The sequence below is a fragment of the Stegodyphus dumicola genome, chromosome 1 (assembly GCF_044657685.1).
Source record: "Stegodyphus dumicola isolate Sdum_Otavi_A_Nest chromosome 1, ASM4465768v1".
Taxonomy (NCBI): Eukaryota; Metazoa; Arthropoda; class Arachnida; order Araneae; family Eresidae; genus Stegodyphus; species Stegodyphus dumicola.
Window position 1 is genome coordinate 48,679,995 of NC_140768.1, and position 15,927 is coordinate 48,695,921.

Below are 15,927 nucleotides of genomic sequence, written 5' to 3' on the forward strand. Positions count from 1 at the left end.
ATAGAGATTTTCGCAGGTTTTTTTTTCTTATGTTTTCAATGTACAAGATTTTCCAAGAAAAACATACATATAAATTTATTGAGCCCCAGGCACTTTAGTAAGTATGTGAAGTATGGAGGAGGAGGGGGTTAAATGAATGCTTCAAGCACTGACTCATTCAGTTTATATTCTAATTCATCTAAGTAGACTAAATTTATCTTGTTTTTACATGCTTGAATTTTGATTTTAGTTTCGAATAGCCGGTGATTTTACCCCCCCCCCCCCGGATCCCGATGCGCTAAGTAACACGGAGGAGAATGATGGATGATTTATCTACAAAGAGATGGAAGAAATAATGTGTGATGAAGAAAGTCCTAAGCAGGTTGCGGGCATTACTGAAATTTTAGTTTCGAATAGCAATGAAGAACATGATGCAAATCCCAAATGGGTAAAATGGGAACCCAAATTCGAAAGCATTTCGAAAACCTTTCCTCATGAGACAGCATTTGTTGCGCTATGGAAGCTCAAACACTTATTTAGTGATAATAATATGAGCCTGCTTGATTTTCAAAGACACATAATAGTTGCCTATTTGGGAATTTCTATTCCAAGAAATCCACCTCACAGAAAGCTGGATGTTCAACAAGTTAATGAAAATTTTCTAAAGCTTCAAAATGAACATGTTATTGTGAAAGAAACCAGAAAATAGACAAAGAAGATACGAGCTAAAGATATGCGCCTCAAAACCAACAATTATTTGTAAAAATGTATCATTGGATTATGTTTAAGATGCTTTCTCCCATTCCAGCTACGTAAGAATAATTAGCAAAGGATTATACTATTGTCCTATTTTTAGGACATGCTGTATTGATCAAACTAATAAAAATTTGGTAATTTTTTTGGTTTCATATGTTTACATAAACTTAGAGAAACACATTTTTAAGAATTTATAAAAACATATTAGTTTCTTCAATGCTTGGTGTGATATGGATTAAATACTAGCACTTTTTCATTTAATACTGAAGAAAACATTTTCAAATGAAACTGTGAAGAATTACTGCATTCCACTGCTCATTCTGCCGTGATGCAAGTGATTAAGTGGAAAATTCATGGGCTGAGTCCTGGCAAGATTGAACACCTCCTAACAGAAGCTTCTATTACGAGGCGTTGAAGAACCAGCTTTTAATAGAAAGTTCCATTAGAAGGTGTTGCAAGAGTAATGTTGATTCTTCATGCTTTTCGCTTTGAAAATCTGTTATATTCTACATAAACGTATCTAGAACTGATCCCAGAGCAACGAAAATAATTTTCTGAGAATTATTTTATTCTTTCCTAAAACTTTTATTTTAGTAAATATATTTTGCTTTCAATCTGCCACCAGTGACTACATCTCTTAGTAACGGTAATTCGACGTGGGTTCAAATCTCGGGGTTGGCTCTTTCGTGGGTTTTTCGAGGCAGAAGATGAATACTTTCTTTTAAAAGCTTTCACGAAGGCATTTTCTTCCTTAACTAGTTAACAGTACTGTGCTATATGCTAATATAATAACAAGCCAAATTACATCTATTTTAACACACATCTTCTGTTTCATTTCATCGAAAATTTATAACATAGTTATTAAATGGCTATTTAGAAAGTATACAGTTAAATTAATTTTGACTACTACTCGCTTTTTATTAATTACCTGGCGTATTATGTTCGTGGGAGGTGTTTAACAAATACTTGGTAGTCGTTTAAAATACTTCAGATGTTTACATGCGCTCAAATCATTAGTTGGCAACAATATTATTAGATAAAACTATTGTCCAGTGGGAAAAATAAGAACCTTGCAAAACTCTCAAAGCACAGACTTTTTATAACGCTTGAATATATCGCTCTATAATGCTCATAGAATTTTGGTGAAAGATAATTGATTTTATAAGCCTCCCAGATGGTATAGTGGTTAGGGGAGCCTGACTGCGATGCCGAAGGTTCTCGGTTCGAATTCCGGAGAAGGCATGGATGTAACTGTCCGTCTTTCCATAGGAGGCAATGGTAGACCACCTATTAGGTGCCTCCATAATAAAGAGACTACCACATCTGGCCTTAGTTATAGATTAATGGACTCTGTTACAAAACTGTAACTGTTCATAATCTGCCATTGGGAGAAAAATAATTTTATATCTTCATGTATATATATATATATATAAATATATTTGTATGTGTGTGTATATAAATTAAAAAACTAGCATTTTCAAATGGATCAAATGGATTATATTAGCTACGAGATTCCCAAATTTAATGCAGTAATACCGAGTACATAATTTCAGCTAGCGATATTCCTATGCGAAATTTAAAAAAACCACCTTGATGTGGCATTTTAAAAATTTGAACTATTTAGCAGGAGGAAACGTTTCGTAGACGACTTTCTGAGGGAAATTGGCTATTATCATGTGGGAAAAACCACGAAAATCAACCATACAGCCAGCCCGTTTGCCTGACTCTCGGATCCAAACAGGTCAAACTACTAGTATTTAACGGTGTTAACCGCTCGGCCATTCTAAGAGCCCTTTTTCTAATGAAACTAATCGTTTGATGTACTGCGAGTAGATATCGGTTAATGTATTAGGTCTGCAGATATTGACTAATGTCTAACCAGTCTAGACATTAATCAGTATTTCCAGATAAAACCATAGAAAACGTGGGGCAAGGAAGGTTCTGCTTACTTCAGGTTTTAAAATAAGCCTGCAATGCCTCAGAAACTGACCCATTCCTTTTGAAAACAGAAACTGAAAAATTGAGAATTGGGGCAGCTAATACAATTTTCTGCTTTCAGCTCTATATTGTTTTAGCACTGAAAAATAGTGTGAATGGGCGGAAAAAGGATATATTGTGTGCCTCTATCACTGAATTAGCTATCTTGTAATTTTCTGCTTGCTGCTACCACTTAACTCACTTTAGTATTTTAAACATCTGGTACACCCTGCTGTTACCTTATGCAAGTAATGAACTAACAGCAGAGAACTACCAAAGATCTAAAAGCAACTTTTTGTATTGGCTTTAAATGTCCCTGTTGGGGGCGCTGATATAAATTTGCCAATCAGAGTCAAACCATTGATTACATTTCTGGATGTAAAACAAAACTTTGCTGAACCCAGCGTTGGGCAAAATATAATTGCAGGTGCAATTAGAAATTACATATATTTATAATTACATTATATTTCTATTATTGAAGAATTACATTATAACTAAATTATGTCCAACAACAATGCTGGAGCATAGTAGAAGGAAAAGGAGCGTATGCCTTCAGATGCTATGCATGTTAAAATGCCTTCAGATGCTATGCATGTTAAAACCATAAAAACTACCTCTTTTTCTGTCCGTTAAGTTTAACTTTCGTTGATATCTTCCAATGTTAAACTCTACGTAGACATTAAGCGAATTAATTGCTAAGTACCACATAAACTTGAAAAGAGTGTAAAAGACTATTTATTTAAAGCTAAATAAGATGAACAGAAGCCAGTCCTAGTGCTTACAATTTCGCCAGCATTTATGGTGAGAACCATAAAAATAGTAAGTTAAATATAAAGCTAAATTTAAATATACCAGTAGCCAAAAGGCTACACGAAGCAAATCAACGCCAAGTTGGCTCAGAAATTCACCAGCGTGTATTTTAATTGTCGGCAAGTATAATAGAAGGTATAAGACAGGAACTTCTTACCTAGACTAGTAAGCCTAGTAAAACGGCCATCAGTGACGGAACACGCCCTAACTTTGTAAGGTGTTGTAGAGACATTAGGTATTTTGTGGAAGCCGCAAGATAAAAAATGCCTTCGCTGGGAATTGAACAGAGGATCTCTGGAATTCCGACCCATCCTGGAGAACTACTACACCACGAAGGCACGCTAGGAAAGCGGGAGAAATACCTTATAAGGTTCATTTTAATTTTATAACAGTTATTTTTAATTTTGAAAACATTTACTTCAATTTCTTATTTCTCACTTAGAACTCCATAGCATAAGTAGAAGAGTATTTAAGAAAGGTTCAGCTTACTTCAGTAGAAGAGCTAGGAGTCCTTAGCTGCGCGTGTTTGCTTTCAGGCTACTACGTTATTCCAACTACGCTTAGCCAACTACGCTTAGCCGTATTGCACGTGCCTGTTGATAATCGCCGGCTAATTTATTTAAGGGTCAACTACGTTAGATAATTGTGTAAGGCTTCGGCTAAGTCAATTTAGTTTCGTATTAGATTAGTTTCTTATTTTCATATCTTAATTTAAATGCCAAAGTGGAGGCTTTCCTGTAAGCCCGATAAAGGGGCCATCTTTTATCATTGAGTGAATAAAAGGGTACTTTTCTCTGGACATAGGCGTTAAATATTTAAACTCAGCGATAAGTTGCTACACAATTTAATAGGTACCTCAACGTTCAACATATAAAGTAGTGAGAAACATTTTAACTTAACAATCCCAAAACGTCACTGGAATACATGCGAAGTAATTTGCACTCTGGCGCAGAAACGCAAGGAAAGAAGTGATATTACAGATTCAAACTATAAAATAACTGGTTATTCAAATTAAAGGACCTCGCGTGTGATTTTAAAGTGCTAGTATGTAAAGCATAATAATGTTTGACTACACTTTAGTCAGCGAGAAAACGATTCATTATTGTAGTAAAATTTAAAAAAACTTTTTAACGTTTTGGATAAAAAATTAAACTGCTTCTTAATTTACTAGTACCAAATTTACCAAATACTAAAATAACGCGCAGTGAACCATTTTTAAAACCTAGACTAATTTTTCCATATAAATTCACTATGTTCCTTACATCGTTTAAATTATTTAATAATGTGAGACATTCACACATAAGATAATTTAAAATGAATAGTACTATGCATCAAAAGCTTTAGAAGGCATTTAAATAACACTTGACTGAATAGATAGCTATTCACTATTTAAAAGAGAAACTTAACACGCGTGAAAGAATCTAACGAACCACTTGTTCTCCACTTCAGTAAAGAAGAGGATAATAGAGACGTTGGAATCAATAAAATGCGTTCGAAGTGGAGCTAAATGAAGATAACTTCATCATTTTGGATAGTATCTCTTGGAATAAAACTCTGATTCTGAAGGAGGCGTACGTAATTGCTTATTTGGTTTCACAATTTGTGTCTGTAAAACATACTCTAAGGGTGTTTGTTAACTAAAAGATAATATAATTTTGACATGCAGTAGAAATTAACGCAAATATTGCTCACTTTGAATAATTATCGTAATTATAAGAAACAGCGTGAAGTAATTAGCATGCATTCATTTACAAAATATAATGCTTTTCGTGTATATAAGAGTACAAAATGGAATGAAAAATAATTATTTCATTAAAGTCATTATAAGAGAATAACTGAGTATAATTATTTCAATATTATCTAAGACTGCATCAGAATATTTCTTGTCTGTTATGTTTTTTTTTCAGTTTTCAGAATATTTGAAGCATTAAATTTTATTAACTAACTTCTGTGATTAAAACAATAAAATCAGTGTATGGATGCAATTAGAACTTTGGTAAACATTTTTATCAACTTAAAAATGGCTTACCTTGTATTAAAGCAGAAACTATTTGTCTTCCCCTTAAGAGAGGAAATGGTAATTAATATACAAATTTTAATGTTATAAAATCAATAACTTATGCGTAGCCACTGCGTATTTTAACGGTCTAATTTGAAGTCAGATTTTTGAAATGTATTTAAATAATCTCAAGCATCCAAAGAATTTATAATATATTCGACTTTGCACTTAATAGATATGTTTGCATTCTTCTCCATAGCATCTTGATTTAGAAGCTGTTTATTGGTATTATTCTGCCAAAGTGTTTTAAATGTGCTAGCACCTTCTACTAATGAAAATATATTTCTGAAGAAATATTTGCGTTTTCTAATGGCAGACAGAGAAATGTGCATAAAGAATTTAATGACAATCATGCAATATGATTAGGATTTCCAAAAAGTGAAATAATGAAGTTCAAATAGTGATTCATACTGAAATGGAAATTTCCAGCTATTATCGTAAGTTCATATATTTGCGCAGTAAAAAGAAGTATGCAACGTATTGCTGCGTTGAAAGTGCCAAATAGCGATCCTCGTTTGGCGTTGTGCATCTCGATCGATCTTTCTTCCCGTTGTTAATCCAGTTTTCCAAAACTGTTCCCACAAACTGTGGCGGTAATGGACGTTACGCTGACCTCTGTAGCCACATGATTGCGCTTGTGAGTCTGCCTTCAGTCCGTCGACAGTTTTCCATCTCATGCCGTCATCCATATTTTTGTGGCCACTCGTTTTCCTCGCACCTTATAATATGTAACCAATTCTTGCGAGAACACGGCAAATGTCATGAAAGAGCACGAGTGCACAATCCATAGAAAATTCTTATCGAGCTTATATCCCCTCCATAATCGCAGCTCCGCAGACAGGAACAAATACGTTTACGTATTCGATTCGGAATATTTGCATAATGTTTCGGCAAAATTAGTACCTTTGGGTTAATATTTGTAAATAGACCTAGTTAGCAAATTATCTTAATTTTGCATACAAGTGAACTTAACTTTTGTTGAAGAAAACTATGGCGATAATAATCCACTGCGAACAATCTACTGTTTTCACAGTCTACTGTGAATCTACGTGATTTAACTTAGTATATATTTATATTTATTGAGTACAGTTGTAAGTTGGTGATTTTTAATATTTAATGTGTCCACCCTTTAGGCTCATAATATATGAAATGTTGAATTTTTTTATACAGCAAAGATTACTCTGTAATATTTCCTAGAATTTTTTCCTTTGTTATTTTGTCATAAAGTGCAGTAATTCTAACCAATTAAATGCATTTCCTTTAAAACATTTTAAGATATATTTTTGGACAGATTGCTATTTAATCAACTTCCATTTAATTCGTAAAAAAAATGTGGTTTAATGGAAAGTGCTTTGATAGAAACATAAAGAGCCTCATCATGTCGCAAATTAAACTTTTTACGAACGCGTTGCCATAAAAATTCGTGTATTATTATATAAATGTTATCATTTTCGTCCAGTTCTGAATATGTCACCAACAATAATAGGAAATTAACCAGAAGTCTTTTTCTCTTGCTCCCTGTCTCTCATTAGCTGTTTGGATTTTGAAATACTATATTATTACTTCGTAAAGAGCAAAATTTTTCATTGCTCCAAAATGACTAAAGTATCAAAATTGTGGGGTAAGTAATGTAAAATTAGGTTCTGGTAACAGAAATAACTGAAGCTAAAAAAAGAAGTGGTTCAATAAAAGTGGCATAATCTATATAGATAATTTGGTTTATACAAAATATAAATTTTTGTTGTGGAAAAATAATATCATACTTTTGTAACAATAGTTTTAATCCCAATGCATGAGAGTCCAGCTTAAGTACTTTTCGTTTTCTAAAGTGGAAGATGCTTGTTTTCAGAAAACATGGGTAACTTAGAACTTCTGATCAGTGGATCGTTGAAATATAATACACAGATATATTTTCTAGCATTGGCATGTCGAACTGAGCACCTCAAATAAGCCACATTGTTTTCAACTTATAAATTTGCAGGCCGAGTGGAAAAAAGCCTTTTTCATATTTAAACGTGTATCTCAAAAGTGAATAATTACATAAAATCTTACTTATACTGTGGTTCTTTCAAAAAGTAGGAAATATATAAGAGTTAGCAGAGGGATACTTATTGTTTCTTTCGCGACACCTGGCATCTTTTGTTTCTCTGCAACTAACTTTCAAATGTTGGAGGCATGTTTTTCTGTCTAGCATGTGTCAGGAGTTAAATGAATCACTGTTAATTTCGATATCTTTGGGACTTTGTTTCCTTGCGTAAGTGAGAAAAACTGTTCACAGTGATAGACTCTACCGAACATGGAAATCACGCACTAAAATTGTGGCTTTCTAGAAACCATTCCTTAATGGCTTGATTCAGGGACATTCACTCGGCAGAATTTTTGCTTCGCAGTTAAGTTGCATTGAATTTCACTTAATATCATTTGTAAATGAGCTGGCTCTACAACATCGCCTCAATTTTTTTTTCTTAAAGATAAACTCAACAGTTCTTTTTAGCATGTACATAAGCCTATATATGCGGAAAGGGATTCCAATTTATATTAATATGTTATAATTATATACTTTTTATTATTTTGTCAAAGGCAATCGAGAGTCAATGCGGCCCGCGTACAGTATGTGGCATATTTGACATTCTTCTAGTATTTTATTCGAAAATCTTCAAACTGAATTAACCACGCCTCCTTAATTTTACAGTACCATTTTACATCTTTTGATTCTTTATATCTGGATCAGAGGAAAAATTAGATCATTGTTTCGTCACCCCTCCTGAAATCGAGAGGCTTTCACGACAGACACGGGGCAGAAAGTTAAAATCTTCTGACACTAGTCATGAAGGTATGTTTCCGCGATGTCAAAAATATGTCGAGTAACACATCGTAAAGACTGAGAACAGTGAACTGCAGGGACCACACACACGATTTACTTATCTCTGTGTGGTCCGCCGCACATGTAATGAAAACACAAACTGTTTTCCCTTACATTATAAAGAGGGCATTCGTTTTTATGACCGTGTTGTCTTATTTCATTAAATTTTAAAAAACTACAGAGATACAACAGATCCGCATATACTGCTTTGTTTAGCAGTTTGCACTTCAGTAAACGTTCCACAAAATGTTAAATTATTTCTTAATAATTATATAATTCTAAAATAATGAAGGCTTTTTTTTAATTTTGAGGGTTTTTTTACCGATATCGACTACTTAATACACACAGTTTACCTTTTGTAATACATTCTCAAAGACAGCGATCTGCATTACCTTCATTCCTTTGAATTATATTTCCATGTATAGATTTTTGATGCATTAAAATTCACATTTCATTAGTTTTCATAAATAAAAATAATCAATAGATATTTACCTAGTGCTTTAATTATAGCTAAAACAATATGATGCACTACAATCTTGTCCACAGTAAGTATTCCTCTACAAACAATAAGTATCCCTCTACTAACTCTTATGTATTTCCTACTTTTTGAAAGAACCACAGTATTAGGTAAGATTTTATGTAATTATTAACACGGCATTACTAATATATAATTGTACTTGGTAAGGAAAAGAACGAATCTTACGATTGTACGATTGAGACGGCAAAAGTAAGCTTGTTTACAGTCTATGGCCAAAGAGGACACTAGAATGTGTTCTGACTGCATCAAATCCAACTACATACGCCATAACAGGTATATAAATCAGGGTAGTTTTAATCTCAATCACGTCATTAACTCTAAGTGGAACATAAATAAAAATTTAATACATATATTTTACTGTAATTGTTCATAATGCGGAATTTAAAATCCCCATATGCATTACATTTGTACTTCGTCTTCGCCTATTTGCTCGGTTTTTCTGATGGACAGCAAATGATACTGAGTTTTCTTACGTTTTCGTTACTAAAATATTGATTTTCTGATTAACGTTTAACATATAAGTTGCAAGCAATTTCCGAAATAAATAAAATTTTAATTATATGCTTCTAAAATATCATTTAAATGTTTTCTAGATTGTGAAAAGTTCTATGTATGTGTATAAACTATCGATAAAAATTTGCAGGTAATAATTGTCTTAAATATCGTACAGCAAAAGCCTAAATGCAATGTCTTCAAAAAATAACTCTGAAAGGTTTTTTTAATAAAATAGAAAAACCAAATTTATTAATTGTTATTTAAAATTCAATACTATCTTCTCTTTCTACGAATTCTAGAGATTATGAGATTAAAAAACATCTTATTACTATGTAATTGTAAATACATAATACTATTTCCTGCATTATTAACTATTATTTATCCGATTTAAATTTCTGATTCATTAATATGCGAATATTTGAATATTAAAATTGTCTTTAATTAATGTTATAAAAAATTCACTTAGCTAGAAATGCTTAAAGTGGCATAAACATTTAAAGCTAAATTTTAATTTCGTATATTCTCGATTTTCAATGCCTAAATATTCATTGCTTTATTTATTTACGAAAATTAATGACTATGTAGTTCTTGCTTCTAACAAATGGTATCTAATTTTTACATGCATTATTTTGTAATATTGTATTTATAAAACGGTTTATGATATCAAAAGTTTTCTTTAAACTGAGAAGTAATATTTCATTTAAATGAAAGTAAACTTCAAAGTGCATATTAATTTTCTTTGTAAACATGTTAAAATTCGTAATTTCTTTCTTAACAGGAGAAGGCAATCAACAGTATTTTCGGGTGAAACCGAAAGACACCGAAATTGTCGAGGGAGAGTCAGCAGTTTTACAGTGCCATATTGGCAATCAAGCAGGCGCAGTACAGTGGAGCAAAGATGGATTTGTTTTAGGTAAGATCATTTCAGCTGCTATATGTTTACTGTTTTTTCTTTTGCCGTGTATTCATAAATATATTTTGAAACAGAAGAAAACAAAATATGCGAATACAAATCAGACGAAGCTCCTTAAAATTTCTGCGAAAATTATTCTCTCGACGCAAAAAATATTCACGAATTTGCAATTTAAATAAAGAGCTTTACTTGCGTTTTTCCTTCATTTTAAGTTTCATATACAGCCGAAATATAAGTCTGTCTGAAGTGAGATTTCTCTCATGCTAAATTTATACTGTGTGATAAATGCAGTAAATGACGAGTTTAAAAAAAAAACTTAAAGGGTCTTGGATTTAAAGTTAGAAATTTATTACGTAATTCGTTATAAATATTAATTTAAAAATGAGTTTGAAACATAAATCTAGTTTATGTGACATTTACATTAAATAAGTCAATTAATGTTAATTGTTAAACATTACTGTCACATTACTGTTGGTTGTTTAAAGGAAAAAGCATTAAACGGCTACCCTCAGAGAAAAACATTCCAGCAGGCAGTATATTCCTCCATTCGGTACTTCTCGAAAATAAAATGACATATATATATATATATATATATATATATACTATATAGATTTAAGATGTTTCGGTATAGTTTAACATATTTTGACACCTTAATGTGTCATTTTGTGCGGACGCGTCGGGAAATTGGAACAGATAATTGAGACTATTAAAATTTCCAAGACACTTTGTCAAATTTTAAAAAAATTTTGTAGCGAAAAAGTTTCAATTGTCTGTTTCGGCGAAACGCGTAATGGGGTTAGCTTGATTCGATGTTCAAATAAATTAAATTTCCCTTGAAAAGCCAGTTTTGAAGTCGAATAGGGCTAATTTACCATTTTCCGCTTACCTTTTTATCTGATTCTGTTTTTTAATGTCTTTTTAATGTTTTACATGTTTAATGGTTTTATTTTCATGTGTATTAATTTTTTTAAAACGTGTTGAACTTTTTGGAGCAGCAGCTCTTGGTAACTTTTAGGCGAGCTTACTACAATTTATACTATAGATTTATATAGGAGCTAAAAAATACAGCGAAAGAAGCAGTATTCAAGTATAAGCAGTATATGAGATCATTAAAAACTAAGCAAATGAAATTTTATAGTATAATAAATTGTTCTTAATATTAAACATACAGTTTAATAAATGCAATAAAGTGTCATTTGAAAATTCTCATAATTTATCTGGCTATGGCTTGGCCCAAAAAAATGTGAAAGCTATCAGGTTTTATATTACGCCCCAAACGGAGGTTGTGTGTGTGTGTGGGCTATATTTATTTATTAAATATGCTCTTCGCACTTAAATCACATAAAATACAATTCAACAGCAATATCACAAAATACTTGAAAACAGCATATCTTTAGAATTTCCAATAAACAGTCTCTCGCGCTGGAGATAAAAATGTTTTTTCCGTATACAGTGTGTCATTGCTGGCCTTGAAATCGCTGATTTTGTTAAACAAAAATTCGTTAAAGTTTTACAAAATTTGAAGTAGATAATAAGACAAATTCGAAATTTAAAATTTGGGCTTCCGATTGGAATTTGGGAATTTTTGGAGGCTGTGATATCCGCATCTTTTATTTCTCATGTTGATTTAAAAAAAAAAAAAAAAAAAAATTAGATCTGATTTCACTTGCACTTACAGCAACTGTTAGCCTGAAAATCTGAAATATTCAATTTTTATGCGAGTTCTGCTTTCACCTCGAAACAAAACACTAAGCGGCTAAACGGAAATACTGTAAAATCGCATTTCCGTAAAACTTTATAAAATAGTACTTTCTGTTTCGGCTTCAATTCCGCTCTGCTTAACGTTTCTAACTAGATTTGCTCTTACGATTTCACTCGCATGAAATGATTTCTTTTTCATCTCTTCAGCATTAATATTTACTAAGGGTTGAAATAAATTATAAAGTGTTTAGCAAGTTCTACTTGAGCTAAAGTTTCATATTTGGATTCCTTTGGCATTATTTGTTTCTTTTAACTGGATATATTTATGTCTCCAGAAGATGCAATGAGTTAAATATTTGTTCTATATAAACAAAAACAGCTCACACACAAGTTTCTGTTAAAAAATAGAAAGAAGCATATTTCTGCGTTTTCTTGTTACTTCTAAGTCCAACTCTAGCTTACAAAATTTGCAACAAAAGAAGCAGCTTTGTTTGCGGTTTATTTGTTTGTGGCAACGCCCAAGTTTGGTGCTGTTGTGCTTGGTGCTGAAGAATTGCACATTGTCATGGTGTTGTCTTCGATGGCTGATGCTTATTTTCTTGGAGATGAATTGCTGCATCAACTACTGGCCTATGTGTCTTGATTGGAATAATTGGTTTTCTGATTACTGGTAACTCTTTGGACCACCAAATCATTCCTTTCGCCACAAAGGCATCGTGATGCCACTCACACGAGTGAGTAAGACGTTCAATAGAAAAAGTGGTTACTGTAGGTAGCCACCGTCCTTCAAACAGTTAAGGGAAACTAGCTCGTATGCATGTTACACATGGGGAAAACCAAAAAAAAGCGCCTGTGAAACAAGTCCGCTCCGGGGAATTCGAACCCCGAAAAAACTACCAGTATTTAGCTACTTTACCACTCAGCCACTGGTGGGCGACAAAGAAGTATGATTGATTCATAGCAATGTAGTTCAGGAAGAATAAAGAAGATGTAAAACCTGAAACCGGAAAGTGGCTATGCGCACTTTTTGTGTTCTACAGACGAACTCAAGTGCCTCGCTTTTAGAAGAGGAACAAATTAATTTCGTCTTTTGTAAACATTCTTCCTTCAGTGTGTTATCTTTCTACAGTATTAGTTTAATGGCTAATAGCCTTATAAATGGAAGGAAATACTTTGCGTGATAACGGAACTATTTGATAACGAAAATGCAATTTTTCATCGTTACTTCTTAAAAAAAGGATTTATTCTAATAATAAGAATTCCTCAATTCATTAACAGAATAGTTCATCATTAAACAGAATTGACACGATTGTGATCAGGGATATAGCAGTTTTCTAATTTTTATGAATATTCTATTAAGCGATTCAAGAACATTAGCTTTCCCTTATTTTTATAATACACTGCTAACGAATTAATTAAGGGTATTATTAGGTAATTAAGCGAATTAATTCAGAGTATTTCAAGACTCAGATTTTATATGATATATTCTATAATACACGTTTATGCCTAAATTCTTCAAATTCAAAAAAATAAAATAAGTAATCTTAATTGATTTAAAGATATGTCATTGATGTAAAGATATGAAGTAATGAAATACAAATTTCATTTTATTAATTAATAGAATTTCTGTAGCGTATTTTAGCTGTGTGAGTCTGTAATAAAACGGATTACGTAATGAAGTGCATTATTAAGAATATGTCAAAAGAATAATATATTAGACTAATGTTTTACAAATAATATGCTTATGGAAAAAAGGCAAAACAGTTGCTGACTTTAAGTAGCATAAATAGCTAGAATATATGTTTCGGATACTAGAAATTTAATGTGGTAAGACTTCTTCCTCTAATATATGTATATCAGTGAAAGTTCTAGCTAAATATTGTTCAGTGCACACTTTCAGTGCTAACACTAATTGTAACCGAGTACACGAATCGTTCTAAATTATCCTTTGCTCTTTATGTTTAAAATTAATAATTTTAAGTACAAAGGTTTTAAACATATTTGTTTTATTTTTACATACAACTTTGATTGAATGAAATGACAACATTGGCTTCAAATTTGTGCATTAACCACTTACCAAAGCGCTTCATCCGTTTAGGAGCCTACAGAGATACATTTTTCATGTGATGTAATTATAAGCTTATTTCCCTTATTGATATATGTTCAAAGGCATTTGAGGAATATATGTAACTAAAATGCTCATGCTTATATATAAATGCATAAGAACAGCTGCTTGGATATCAAACATTTTATTACCTTTTTTGTTACCCTTGAGAATTATTCTGTTATTTATAATCGGCCTACTGTCTTCCAGATTCTCCAATAAATGTCACAGATATGCTTTGAAGTATAAATTAAAGGTTACAGTTAAAAAATTAAAGGTTACAGTTAGGGTGCGGCTTTTTCTTATTTATCAATTTACCTTAATGTCATTTTATTTCATCCATATTCTTAATGACGTAATTATTTTCAGCAAGATACAAAGCAGACATATCTGCAATATAGTGAAAGATTTTTTGCACATTCGTTTTTTATATTTAGATGAGATTATTACCTTTACCCGTGAGTATTCTCATGGTGTAAGTGGTAAGAATGAAGAGCTAACATAGACCGTGGTTAGAATCCCAGCGAGAACATAATTTGTTTTTGACGTATTCTGTTTCAAAAATCAAAATGTCCTTACAGAGGTGTCCGAACTAAAATGTAGTGGGCAATAATTTACTGTCACCTGGCTATGGTCGATTGCGTTTCGTGACTTCTACGAATTGCCCTTTAAGTAGAGAGGAATATTAAAAAAAAAAAAAAATCCTATTCTATTCGTGCGTGATGTGATGTTATAAGCCTAGCTAGGATATCAGAACATGGGTGATTCGAATCCCGATTCCAAATATTCGCTATTAACGAAATCCGGTTACTTAGGCAAAAATGAAAGTAAGAGTAAATTAACTTTCTCATAAATGCTCATAATGTTTTCGCGAACTGACAGTTTATCGCTCACATTTTATGCTTGGTTATTTAAACAAACTCATGAGCATTTATTTAACAAACCTGTTTACAACTATCTTGAAGAATTATGCAGCCTAAATGACGCAATAATTTTAAAAACTAAAAAATTTTACCCTCTTCTATAAACAGTGCAAATTGTAGCTGAACTCGCGATTTACAAATACTGAGGAATGAAATATTTTTTCATATATTTCACTTGTGGATTCAACAAATTTTATTTTATTATACTTAAAGGTATTTCTACAGCCTTCTTGGCATGCCTTCTTAGTGTAGTGGTCAGCATGCTGGGCGTGTATTCCCGAGGTCCGTGTTTCGATTCCCGGCGAACGCAATGCTCATTTTTCATAACTGTTCCAAAAACATATACCTAATGTCTCTACAATACTGCAAAAAATTCATTTTGAGATTTATTACGTTAGCTATAATAATATTTAAAAACTATTTTTCTTTCTTAATGCTAAATACTATCTAGTTCCAATGGCCATGCAAGAAATCAGTTTCACAAATTGAGAAAAAGACCGCAATGTAATTACTGAAAATTTACGTGTGAAATTTTTCTTCTATTTTTTTAGAATACCGTTGTTTTTTGTCTTTGCTCGCAAATCCATGTTTTCCATTTGATTGACTGTCCTATCTTTCATCTGAGTAGAAAATACTACTGGCTTAAAGCAATCTGAGGAATAAAAAATCTTCTAATATGACCCACCCAATCAGAAACCGGATCATTAATAACACGCCTTTTCTTCTTTCCTCTGAGACAACAACCATAACATATAGATGATGGTATATAATTAACAGGTTTCTCATTTTGCTAAGTAATATACCAAGAA

At 32.2% G+C, this 15,927-nt stretch overlaps 1 protein-coding gene across 1 annotated transcript in view; it reads left to right on the forward strand.

Moving 5' to 3' along the window:
* LOC118191999 (nephrin-like) overlaps positions 1-15,927 on the forward strand; it is a 916,450-nt gene that overhangs the window by 284,999 nt on the left and 615,524 nt on the right. Inside the window, exon 2 of the mRNA XM_085814264.1 lies at positions 10,256-10,390. Within this exon, the coding sequence (XP_085670390.1) occupies positions 10,256-10,390 (135 nt within the window). The remainder of the gene's footprint in view (positions 1-10,255; positions 10,391-15,927) is intronic.